The 13,932-nt window shown below is 46.8% G+C and overlaps 1 protein-coding gene across 5 annotated transcripts in view; it reads right to left on the reverse strand.

Moving 5' to 3' along the window:
- adgrb2 (adhesion G protein-coupled receptor B2) overlaps positions 1-13,932 on the reverse strand; it is a 501,873-nt gene that overhangs the window by 128,366 nt on the left and 359,575 nt on the right. For all 5 annotated transcript variants that reach the window (XM_031793151.1, XM_031793150.1, XM_031793148.1 and 2 more), the window contains exons 17-19: positions 5,649-5,752; positions 3,397-3,499; positions 1,252-1,402 (exon numbers count right to left, since the gene is read on the reverse strand). In XM_031793151.1, the coding sequence (XP_031649011.1) occupies positions 1,252-1,402; positions 3,397-3,499; positions 5,649-5,752 (358 nt within the window). The remainder of the gene's footprint in view (positions 1-1,251; positions 1,403-3,396; positions 3,500-5,648; positions 5,753-13,932) is intronic.

The raw sequence follows: 13,932 nt of genomic DNA on the forward strand, positions 1-13,932 counted from the left end.
TAGGGTCCCTGTCCAGTGGCTGCTGTTTTCATCTCACTCTACGACAAGGGGATTTTCTTCTGTGATGCATTGTGCTTCCTTGAACCAGTGTGTGTGTGTGTGTGTGTGTGTGTGTGTGTGTGTGTGTGTGTGTGTGTGTGTGTGTGTGTGTGTGTGTGTGTGTGTGTGTGTGTTTGTGCATGCGCGTATGTTTGTGAGTGAGATAGAGAAAGTGTTTGTGTGTGTGTCAAAAAATGATGCTAGGTCCGTAATGAGTTTGACTGAAATATGAATGTAATTAACAAAGCTGTGACAATGCCAGCAAATGAACTGCAATTAGAAAATCACACATTACAAAAAGAGATGTGGTGTGGCTGGGTGGGGTGCTAACGTTACATAAATATGATGCCTTTTCAAACACAAACACACATCACACACACTCCCTCACGACTCTGCACAATCTGCCGTTGTCATGGTGACTGATTTCGATCAGTATTCGAGTTAAAATTGCAACATCTAGGGACGTATCCCCGATAAGTTGTTCTCATCTATCTCCCTCCCTCCCTCCCCCCTCCCTCCCTCCTTACCTCCCTCTCTCCCTCCCTTTAATACCGTTTCATGTTTTCTCAATCTATGTGACTTTATGGCATTCATACATCCCAGCATTTCTATAGCTAAATCCCAAATGGCACCCTATTCCTAATTTAGTTCACTACATTTGACCAGAACCCCCTGGTCAAAAGTAGTGCACTAAATATGGAATATTGTCAAATATAGTGTACTAAATAGGGAATAAGATGTCATTTGGGACTCTATATCCGCTAAGGGCATCAGTGACTTAATGGATCAGATAGGTGGATGGATAAGGGATAAGAACAGGGGATGAATGGGAGCAGGGATTCCATTGCTTGTAATTGCTAGGTTCTATCTCCCTGGATCTTGCCTCTGTCAGAGGAGATGTTATCCAATAGCATTTCTTATCCTCTGTCATCTCCTTTAGCAAGGCATGAGGTTGTTGTACAGGAGACACATTCAACAGGACACAGACTGACTGTACAGTGTGGCAGAATTAAAATGATCAGAATCATTTCTCCACCTAATGTATGTTGGATGGGAAGATGGAAGTTATTGTGAACTTTCACCTTTATTCCAGTATGGAGACCCTGTATGGTTGAGATATGTTTGTGTGGGTTTATGTGTGTGTTTATGTTTGTGAGTGTGTGTGTGCGTCTGTTTTTATGTTTGTGCATGCCTGTGTGTGTGTGTACCTACCCCAGCCCAGGCACAGGAAGCGTTTGCGTATGAGGCGTGTCCTCATCTTGCCAATCACAGCCAGGTAAGACTGCCACGCCTCTGTCAGTACCCAGCAGAACGATGCCAAGAAGAAGAAATGAAGGAAAGCAGCAGTCACAGTACACAGGCCCTGTAGAGAGAGAGGGGGGGGGGGGAGGGAGGAGAGAGAACAAGAGATAGATGGTGAGGGAGAGGGATAGATGGTGAGGGAGAGGGATAAATGGTGAGGGAGAGGGATAGATGGTGAGGGAGAGGGATAGATGGTGAGGGAGAGGGATAGATGGTGAGGGAGAGGGATAGATGGTGAGGTAGAGAGATAGATGGTGAAGGAGAGAGATAGATGGTGAGGGAGAGGGATAGATGGTGAGGGAGAGAGATAGATGGTGAGGGAGAGAGATAGATGGTGAGGGAGAGGGATCGATGGTGAGCGAGAGAGATAGATGGTGAGGGAGAGGGATAGATGGTGAGGGAGAGAGATAGATGGTGAGGGAGAGAGGTAGATGGTGAGGGAGAGAGATAGATGGTGAGGGAGAGGGATAGATGGTGAGGGAGAGAGATAGATGGTGAGGGAGAGAGATAGATGGTGAGGGAGAGGGATAGATGGTGAGGGAGAGGGATAGATGGTGAGGGAGAGAGATAGATGGTGAGGGAGAGAGATAGATGGTGAGGGAGAGAGATAGATGGTGAGGGAGAGGGATAGATGGTGAGGGAGAGAGATAGATGGTGAGGGAGAGAGATAGATGGTGAGGGAGAGGGATAGATGGTGAGGGAGAGGGATAGATGGTGAGGGAGAGGGATAGATGGTGAGGCATAGATGGTGAGGGAGAGGGATAGATGGTGAGGGAGAGAGATAGATGGTGAGGGAGAGAGATAGATGGTGAGGGAGAGGGATCGATGGTGCGCGAGAGAGATAGATGGTGAGGGAGAGGGATAGATGGTGAGGGAGAGGGATAGATGGTGAGGTAGAGAGATAGATGGTGAGGGAGAGAGATAGATGGTGAGGGAGAGGGATAGATGGTGAGGGAGAGAGATAGATGGTGAGGGAGAGAGATAGATGGTGAGGGAGAGGGATCGATGGTGAGCGAGAGAGATAGATGGTGAGGGAGAGGGATAGATGGTGAGGGAGAGAGATAGATGGTGAGGGAGAGAGATAGATGGTGAGGGAGAGAGATAGATGGTGAGGGAGAGGGATAGATGGTGAGGGAGAGAGATAGATGGTGAGGGAGAGAGATAGATGGTGAGGGAGAGGGATAGATGGTGAGGGAGAGGGATAGATGGTGAGGGAGAGAGATAGATGGTGAGGGAGAGAGATAGATGGTGAGGGAGAGAGATAGATGGTGAGGGAGAGGGATAGATGGTGAGGGAGAGAGATAGATGGTGAGGGAGAGAGATAGATGGTGAGGGAGAGGGATAGATGGTGAGGGAGACGGATAGATGGTGAGGGAGAGAGATAGATGGTGAGGGAGAGAGATAGATGGTGAGGGAGAGAGATAGATGGTGAGGGAGAGGGATAGATGGTGAGGGAGAGAGATAGATGGTGAGGGAGAGAGATAGATGGTGAGGGAGAGGGATAGATGGTGAGGGAGAGGGATAGATGGTGAGGGAGAGGGATAGATGGTGAGGGAGAGGGATAGATGGTGAGGGAGAGAGATAGATGGTGAGGGAGAGAGATAGATGGTGAGGGAGAGAGATAGATGGTGAGGGAGAGAGATAGATGGTGAGGGAGAGGGATAGATGGTGAGGTAGAGAGATAGATGGTGAGGTAGAGAGATAGATGGTGAGGGAGAGAGATAGATGGTGAGGGAGAGGGATAGATGGTGAGGTAGAGAGATAGTGACAGAGTGACACACAGTGATGAAGGTGTAGGAAAGACGAAACAGATAAAGGAATGAGAAGGTAGGAGTGATAATCAACAACAACAGTTGACAGAACAGAGGTGAGTAGTAATCTACCTAAAATAGTTTTAACACCTGATTGAGGCTCTTCAAAATAATCTACTAGAATAGATAAACAACAGTTCAATGTGTAACATGACTATAACTGAACTGATGGCCAGTGTGTGTGCGTGCGTGCATGTTTCCGTATGTGTGTGTTGGTGTGTGTGCGTGTGTGTCCTGTTCTCACCTTGCTGAGTGTCTGGGACTGTCCAACCAGTATCAAGATGTTGGAGGCCAGGATGGAGAGACAAAAATTGACCAAGATGATAGACCTCTCTGAACGAATATACCTGAGAGACAAAGAGAAAGATGCAGAAAGAATGAAAAGAAGAAGAGAAAGAAGGAAGGATGAAAGAGGGGAAACAACATGTGAAGCGATGAAGTTGAACTGATGGACTGATTCCTTTCCTGAACATGGTCATGTGTTCATTTTAATTTGACCTTTCTTTAACTAGGCAAGTCAGTAAAGAACAAATTCTTATTGACAATGACGGTCTAGGAACGGTGGGTTAACTGCCCACATTGTTTAGCTCGGGGATTCGATCTAGCAACCTTTCGGTTACTGGCCCAAAACTCTAACCACTAGGCTCTAACCACTAGGCTCTAACCGCTAGGCTCTAACCACTAGGCTTTTACCACTAGGCTCTAACCACTAGGCTCTTACCACTAGGCTCTAACCACTAGGCTCTAACCACTAGTCTCTAACCACTAGGCTCTAACCACTAGGCTCTAACCACTAGGCTCTAACGACTAGTCTCTAACCACTAGGCTTTAACCACTAGGCTCTAACCACTAGGCTCAAACCACTCGGACACCTGCCATCTGCTCTGGATCAGCCTACTGTTGCACTCCTGGTGTCTTTCTCTCCCTCTCTCCATCCCTCCTTCACAATCTCTCTCTCTCTCATCCCTCCTTCACAATCTCTCTCCCCCCCCTCTCTCTCCATCCCTCCTTCACAATCTCTCTCTCCCTCTCTCTCTCCATCCCTCCTTCACAATCGCTCTCTCCCTCTCTCTCTCCATCCCTCCTTCCCAATCTCTCTCTCTCCCCCTCTCTCTCCATCCCTCCTTCACAATCTCTCTCTCTATCCATCCCTCTTTCACGGTCGCTCTCTCTCTCCCCCTCTCTCCATCCCTCCTTCACAATCTCTCTCTCTATCCATCCCTCTTTCACGGTCGCTCTCTCTCTCCCCCTCTCTCCATCCCTCCTTCACAATCTCTCTCTCTCTCTCCATCCCTCCATCACAGTCTCTCGCTCTCTCTCCCCCTCTCTCCATTCCTCCTTCACAATCTCTCTCTCTCTCCCTCTCTCCATCCCTCCTTCACAATCTCTCTCTCTCCCTCTCTCTCTCCATCCCTCCTTCACAATCTCTCTCTCCCTCTCTCCATCCCTCCTTCACAATCTCTCTCTCTCTCCCTCTCTCCATCCCTCCTTCACAATCTCTCTCTCCCTCTCTCTCTCCATCCCTCCTTCACAATCTCTCTCTCCCTCTCTCTCTCCATCCCTCCTTCACAATCTCTCTCTCCCTCTCTCCATCCCTCCTTCACAATCTCTCTCTCTCCCTCTCTCTCTCCATCCCTCCTTCACAATCTCTCTCTCCCTCTCTCCATCCCTCCTTCACAATCTCTCTCTCTCCCTCTCTCTCTCCATCCCTCCTTCACAATCTCTCTCTCCCTCTCTCCATCCCTCCTTCACAATCTCTCTCTCCCTCTCTCTCTCCGTTCTTCCTTCACAATCTCTCGCTCTATCCATCCCTCCTTCACGGTCGCTCTCTCTCCCCCTCTTTCCATCCCTCGATCACAGTCTCTCGCTCTCTGTCCCTCCTTCATGATCTCTCTCTCTCTCTCCTTGTCTACCACTGATGTCACTCTCCATATCCCCCCCCTCTCTCTCACACACAGTTAATCTCCCCAGTCTGAGAGTCTGGCTATGCCTTCGCCCATTGGTTCTCCATTAGGCCTAATTGGAGTTTTGGAGTGGACTGCTCCACTGTCGAGCCAACCCGGGATTTTCTCCCTCTGGCTTAATCTCTTATGGTAAGAGTCTGCAGAAACAGGCCTCCTCTAACAGCCCAGAAATAGATTTGTGAAGACTAGCAGTGACTCGGGGGGTGTAGCCCCATGCAGGGATGTGTGGTTGTGTTCCAGAGAAAGTTTTTTTTTCATGTGTGTGTGTGTGTGTGTGTGTGTGTGTGTGTGTGTGTGTGTGTGTGGTTGTGGGTTCGAGAGAAAGTGTATGTTTTTTTGTGTGTGTGTGTGTGTTCCAGAGAAAGTGTGTGTTTTTGTGTGTGTGTGTGTGTGTGTGTGTGTATGTGTGTGTGTGTGTGTGTGGTTGTGCGTTCCAGAGAAAGTGGGTGTTTTTGTGTGTGATGGGGTGACAGAAAGTGTGTGTTTGTTTGTGTGTGTTTGTGTGTATGTGTGTGTGTTCGTGTTTGCTCACCTCCAGAAGGCAGCATAGATGAGCAACAGGATAAGCAGAGCGCTGCAGGAGACCCCACAGCCCACCATGAGGGGCACAGAGGGCATACTGGACGGACCCATTTCCTGCACAGAGAGAGAGAGAGCGAGAGCGAGAGCGAGAGAGAGAGAGAGAGAGAGAGAGAGAGAGAGAGAGAGAGAGAGAGAGAGAGAGAGAGAGAGAGAGAGAGAGAAAGGGGGAGGGGTACAGAAATAGAGGGTTAATAAAGTGTCTCTGGCCCTTACAGTCTGAGTCACAGATCATTCATCAACTCCATTTTCACACTCTCTCCATCTGCACACCTTCCAACCTGTCCCATCCAATATGCTGAATCAATTTTCACACACTCTCTCCATCTGCACACCTTCCTACCTGTCCCATCCAATATGCTGAATCAATTTTCACACACTCTCTCCATCTGCACACCTTCCTACCTGTCCCATCCAATATGCTGAATCAATTTTCACACACTCTCTCCATCTGCACATCTTCCTACCTGTCCCATCTAATATGCTGTCTCCATTTTCACATTCTCTCCATCTGCACATCTTCCTATCTGTCCCACCCAACATGCTGACTCCATTTTATGACTCTTTCTATGTACACATCCCAAATGAGCACTATGGGTCTGGTCAAAAGTAGTGCACTGTTAAAGGAATGGGATGCAGTCTGTGTCGTACGTCTACCTCTATCTAGTCAGGTCAGCACAGTTTGTTGATCTTCGATGTTGAGAGGGATCTCTTGTCCGTAGTCCGATATGGATAACACAACTATACATCTGACCTGTAGTGGATCAGCTGATTAAGACCATTCTTTCATCTCTTTACAGTCTACACTCTGTCTGTTGAGCTTTATTTACTCTATGTGAACACTTAGTGTGTGTCCCAAATGTCACCCTATTCCCTATATCGTGCACTACACTTGACCAGAGCCCATATGGGACTTAGATAATGAGATCCTGACGATGGTTAGCTGAAACATGTCCCCTGATAGGCTAAGTAGTATTTTGAGAAAGCAGAGTGTAACCTATAAAAAAACATGAAAAAAGAGCTACACAAGACATGACAAATAAGGCTGTCTTTGAAAAGGAAAATACGTGAATTAAATTGAATTGTTTTATTTAAGCCTTTAATGGCTTTCATGAGGTTGACGTTTTGGAATTCAATGGTTTCTTACTGTGTCGAGAGAAGAGAGAGAAGAGAGAGAGAGAGAGAGAGAGAGAGAGAGAGAGAGAGAGAGAGAGAGAGAGAGAGAGAGAGAAAAGTGAGAAGAAGAGAGACAAAAGCACAAGAAAGAGAGAGAAAGATAGAGAAGAAGATAGAGAGAGTCCGGCCTGGGAGTGTGAGTGTGAGAGTGTGTTGTAACCCATGATGTCTGACACTAATTTAGTGTTCGTACTGTGTTCATATCCAGAGAGTTAGAGTCAGATTGACAGACACATATGTATATAGCCTGAGCCTCAGAGAGAGAGAGAGAGAGAGAGAGAACTGAAAGACAGACAGAGAGATTAGATTACAGCCAACCAAATCATGAGAAAACTAAAAGATAATTACTTGACACATTGGAAAGAATTTACAACAAAAAAACAGAGCAAACTAGAATGGTATTTAAAAAACAAATGAAAATGAAAAACTAACAGAAAAAGAGAGAGAGAGAAGAAAGACAGATAGAGAGAGAGAAGAAAGACAGATAGAGAGAGAGAAGAAAGACAGATAGAGAGAGAGAAGAAAGACAGATAGAGAGAGAGAAGAAAGACAGATAGAGAGAGAGAAAGACATTTAGTTTAAACTCTCTTTTACAAAGAGAAAATAATTGACCAGGCAGAGAGAGAAAGGAGCAATCAGTAGATAGAAAAGAGAGAATGAAGAGGAGTGATTCTGTTTGATTACTCTGTTGTGGGTCAGGTCCAAGATATGGATTGTTTGCAGCTTAGTGTGTGTGATGGTCTAGCTATTGGCTCAAACACACACACACACACACACACACGCATTGACACATGTAAGTAAGCACACGTATAAATTCACACACGTCAGCAAATCACACACACACGTCAACAATTCACACACATGTCAGCAAATTTTCAAGCACTTTCAGTACAGAGCAAAAACTGTGATGATGATAATGATGCATTTTGTGTCATCTAGAATTTTGTAGTGGACTATCCCTTAAATACTGGAGATCAACACGCTGACATCAGAACTCATTAAAAGGCAATGATAAAAGTCATCAGGACTGTAATCACAGAGTGGTGTTGTTTCATTGGCAGGGATGAGGTGGAAGGTTAGCATGATATACTGTAGCTGGTTGGTAGCACTCTATCTATCACTATGAGCCAATGCAAAACCCCACCATGAAGCCAAGCCTGCAACACACACACACACACACACACACACACACACACACACACACACACACACACACACACACACACACACACACACACACACACACACACACATTCCCAGAGGGGAGTGTTTGTCCTTCAGACTGCTTGCTACAGACACTCTTAACATGCAGGGCAGGTCCGTCCTCAGGGGCAAGACTCAGCTTTGACTATGGACGTGTGTGTGTGTTTGTCAGTGTGTGTGTGTGTGTGTGTGTGTGTGTGTGTGTGTGTGTGTGTGTGTGTGTTTATGACAGTATCTCCAGATCTGTTTTATCTGCTAATCCTCCTAAGGTTCCATGACTGAATGTTGACACGCACACACACACACACACACACACACACACACACACACACACACACACACACACACACACACACACACACACACACACACACACACACACACACACACACACACACACAGGCACAATTCACATAGACACATACACCAGACATTTCAATGCATCCGTCCTTCACATGTCCAGAAGGGTGGAGCTTCTGGCAATTTTCCTCACATCCTCTCCATCATTCCTCATCAGCCAATCAACCTTTTCTTTCCATTTCTCCTTCTCTGTCTCTCTCTCTATTCATGGTTACACCTCCGTCGTTGCCATTCTTATCAACATTCTACAGATGACGCAGCATATTGACGTCTGACTGACACAGCATATTGACATCTGACTGACGCAGCATATTGACATCTGACTGACGCAGCATATTGACGTCTGACTGACGCAGCATATTGACGTCTGACTGACGAAGCATATTGACGTCTGACTGACGCAGCATATTGACGTCTGACTGACGCAGCATATTGACGTCTGACTGACGCAGCATATTGACGTCTGACTGACGCAGCATATTGACATCTGACTGACGCAGCATATTGACATCTGACTGACGCAGCATATTGACGTCTGACTGACGCAGCATATTGACATCTGACTGACGCAGCATATTGACGTCTGACTGACGCAGCATATTGACGTCTGACGCAGCATATTGACGTCTGACTGACGCAGCATATTGACGTCTGACTGACGCAGCATATTGAAGTCTGACTGACGCAGCATATTGACGTCTGACTGACGCAGCATATTGACGTCTGACTGACGCAGCATATTGACGTCTGACTGACGCAGCATATTGCCGTCTGACTGACGCAGCATATTGAAGTCTGACTGACGCAGCATATTTACGTCTGACTGACGCAGCATATTTACGTCTGACTGACGCAGCATATTGACGTCTGACTGACGCAGCATATTGACATCTGACTGACGCAGCATATTGACGTCTGACTGACGCAGCATATTGACATCTGACTGACGCAGCATATTGACGTCTGACTGACGCAGCATATTGACGTCTGACGCAGCATATTGACGTCTGACTGACGCAGCATATTGACGTCTGACTGACGCAGCATATTGAAGTCTGACTGACGCAGCATATTGACGTCTGACTGACGCAGCATATTGACGTCTGACTGACGCAGCATATTGACGTCTGACTGACGCAGCATATTGCCGTCTGACTGACGCAGCATATTGAAGTCTGACTGACGCAGCATATTTACGTCTGACTGACGCAGCATATTGACGTCTGACTGACGAAGCATATTGACGTCTGACTGACGAAGCATATTGACGTCTGACTGACGTAGCATATTGACGTCTGACTAACGCAGCATATTGACGTCTGACTGACGCAGCATATTGACGTCAGACTGACGCAGCATATTGACGTCTGACTGACGAAGCATATTGACGTCTGACTGACGCAGCATATTGACGTCTGACTGACGCAACATATTGACGTCTGACTGACGCAGCATATTGACGTCTGACTGACGCAGCATATTGACGTCAGACTGATGCAGCATATTGACGTCTGACTGACGAAGCATATTGATGTCTGACTGATGGTTAATGCCCCAAAAAACTCTGACTGTTTCGTCACATTTACACCATAGTGGGCTGGAAATACGATGACATTGCTAAAGTGGCTATCATTATCATGTCGTCAAATTTATTTAGAGAAATTCCAATGTTGCCATGAGCTACAGCAGTAAGGTTTGTCAGAAAGAGCTAGCAATGATAATGTTAGTGCTCCCCTCAATCTTAGCTAGCTACAGTAGCTACAGTTATACTGCATCTAAAGTCCATCTGAAGACATGACAACGGCAAAAGTGTCTCCTACAAATCATTTGCCTTCTTTTGAAATGTCAATGTGCTTTCAAACCACAGTAATAATGCATTTTAGACTATATCATCCTCAGCACCCATTGAGACTGCATTGAGTAGAACGCTCAGCTGGGCATCACACCTAAAATAAATGTTCAAAACAGTATTGTGATGAAATGTACAACCCTTGAATACCCTTCTCAACCTCTATCTTGTTTCCCTCTCTTTCTTTCTCTCCTATCTGTCTGTTTTACTCCATGGTTCACCCTATTTCCGTGGCTTTTAATGGAGGAGATCAAATCCATAATGTGAATAGCTCACTACACACTATCCCTGTGAGAGTGGGACCAGAGGGAAGACAGACTAAACTCCACAATCAACTCCCATTGATACTGATTGTAGGTTTCTCTCCTCTCTTAACTCTCCCCTCCCTCTCTCCCTGGTCTCTTTCTCTCCATTCCCTCTCCTCCCCCTCTCCCTGGTCTCTCTTCCTCCTCTCCTCCACCCCCTCCTCCCTGGTCTCTCGCCCTCCTTTCCCTCTCCCTGGTCTCTCTCTCTCCCTCCTCTCCTCCACCCCCCCTCCCTGGTCTCTCGCCCTCCTTTCCTTCTCCCTGGTCTCTCTCCCTCTTCTCTTCCTCCTCCTCTCCCTGGTCTCTCCAGCTGTTGGAAGTAAACACGATTAACCGGCGATCCCTGGCCCCACTGTAAACTGCCTATTATGGAAGCAATGCCTCTAAATCCCTCCATCTCTCTCTCTCTCTCTGTCTGTCTATCCCTGCATCCCTCCCTTCATCCCTCCCTCCCTCCCTCTTCTACTAAACATGGTGGTTAATCCTCCTCCCCCTGCCCGCCTTCTCTCTGGCCCAGGATAAGCTGCTCAAGCTGGGCTGCGGATTCTAAGCTTTGTTCCAAGACCCAGACCCTGCCTGGGTGTCTGGATGTGGATGTGTGTGACACTTTGTGTATTTGGATGGTCCACTGCAACCACATGACAACTGAGTTATGTTAAGTGAGTGAAAGAGCAATACCGATATTATTTGTAGCTACATTCGTGGAGACATGCAGCCACGCAAGCAAGCATGAACAGTGCCTTCATTCATGCTGCACACACACACACACACACACACACACACGCACCCACCCATGCACCCACCCATGCACACACACACACACACACACACACACACACACACACACACACACACACACACACACACACACACACACACACACACACACACACACACACACACACACACACACATACTCTACATTGCTGAGTTGGGGCAGCTGATAGCAAGGTGAAAGTGTCCTCTCCATTAACCACATTAGCTGGGAAATAAACTCTACACACTGATCCCTAGCTCCAGGGCATCAGCGCTAGGCTAATGGTGTAATGGTCCTGAATGACATATCGCTAACAGCTAAGGACACATTTCAAAAATGTCACCAGGCATTCTTGCCCATTCCACTTGTGACCACATGCTGGGAAAAGAGAAAAGTCAATAGTATTCCATAAAAGGAGAAGGCCAGACAGCACAGAGAGCGGTCTGAGGTTGACGGATCCGGCTTTTAGATCAGGACTATTATGGATATTTCCTGTCCCTAATGGGAACGGCCCTTTTACTGTCCCTTCCTTTTGGAAGTATGGGAAATAGGAACATCCTATTTGTTCAGGATCAGGCCAGCTTTGGGGTAAAAAAAACTAAACAAACTGATGGGTGAAACTAAAGTCCACCACCTTATATCTACCAATAAAACTCCATTAAAACTCTGTTGGTCTTGTTCCTGGCACCTACCACCATACCCCGTTCAAGGCACCTACTACCATACCCTGTTCAAAGGCACCTACTACCATACCCCGTTCAAAGGCACCTACTACCATACCCCGTTCAAAGGCACCTACTACCATACCCCGTTCAAAGGCACCTACTACCATACCCCGTTCAAAGGCACCTACTACCATACCCCGTTCAAAGGCACCTGCTACCATACCCCGTTCAAAGGCACCTAATACCATACCCCGTTCAAAGGCACCTACTACCATATCCCATTCAAAGGCACCTACTACCATACCCCGTTCAAAGGCACCTAATACCATACCCCGTTCAAAGGCACCTACTACCATACCCCGTTCAAAGGCACCTACTACCATACCCCGTTCAAAGGCACCTACTACCATACCCCATTCAAAGGCACCTACTACCATACCCCGTTCAAAGGCACCTGCTACCATACCCCGTTCAAAGGCACCTACCACCATACCCCGTTCAAAGGCATCTACTGCCATACCCCGTTCAAAGGCACCTACTACCATACCCCGTTCAAAGGCACCTGCTACCATACCCCATTCAAAGGCACCTGCTACCATACCCCGTTCAAAGGCACCTACCACCATACCCCGTTCAAAGGCATCTACTGCCATACCCCGTTCAAAGGCACCATACAACCTCTGAATGGCACACATACACAATGCATGTGTCAATTGTCTCAAGGCTTAAAAATCCTTCTTTAACCTGAAGAGTAGATGACGTGTAGAAGTGTAGTTTATTTAGTAAATATTTTCAGAACTCTATTTCTTGAACTGCATTGTTGTTTAAGGGCTTGTAAGCATTTCACAGTAAGGTTGTATTCAGCGCATGTGACATGGAAAAAGCAGGTAATCCTAATGTTTTGTACACTCAGTGTATATCTTATCAATAAAAGCCTCCCAGACGCGAGGGTTGCATTATACAGACACACACACACACACACACACACACACACACACACACATTGAGAGAGAGACAGAGAGAGTCAGATGCATTTGTGTGGTAAAGAATAGTGAGATCTGAGATATGCATAGCTGAATAGCAGGGCAGTTAACCCCGACAGAGACTGTAGATAGTAAGTGCTTTTCAAATGTTATCTTCCTTACATAAAGAAACCCCTGCACACACACACACACACACACACACACACACACACACACACACACACACACACACACACACACACACACACACACACACACACACACACACACACACACACACCTTAAGATGTCCTGATATACAATATTTGCCACTTAAACCAAGTCTCTGTCTCTCTCTCTCTCTCTCTCTCTCTCTCGCTCCTCCCCCCCCCCCCCCCCCCCCCCCCCCCAGTGGATGCGGGAGACAGGGGGTGTGAGTTGGTATGGCAGCAGAAAGCGAGTGAGGGACAAGTAGGTGGGACAGGAAGATAGAAAGAGCTTAGAGAGAGAGAGACTAACTATTTTCACATCGCTACAACACTGCATATAGACATAATATGACATTTAAAATGTCTCTATTATTTTTGAACTTTTGGAACATTTCACTTACTTTGGCAATGTAAACATATGTTTCCCATGCCAATAAAACCCTTTGAATTGAAATAGAGAGAGAGAGAGAGAGAGAGATAAGGATGGTTAAGAGAGGGTGACATCACAGAGTGATGGGACAGGCTGGCTAGAAGAAGAGGTCAGGTTAAAGGTCAGTGGATATAGGCGTGTTTAGCTGCTAGAGTTAGGGGTCCTAGCGGGTCCATTAGTAGTGGCACACATAAAGCAGAGGAGAGTGGCTCAATACATTAATCACCGCTAAAAGCCTGCTCTGCTCACGTCATAGCCACGGTCACTGCTCTATTTAGAATTATACAGCAGTTACACACGCTGGAGGCTACAGTAAGCACA

This window comes from Oncorhynchus kisutch, linkage group LG17 (assembly GCF_002021735.2).
Source record: "Oncorhynchus kisutch isolate 150728-3 linkage group LG17, Okis_V2, whole genome shotgun sequence".
NCBI classification, from domain to species: domain Eukaryota; kingdom Metazoa; phylum Chordata; class Actinopteri; order Salmoniformes; family Salmonidae; genus Oncorhynchus; species Oncorhynchus kisutch.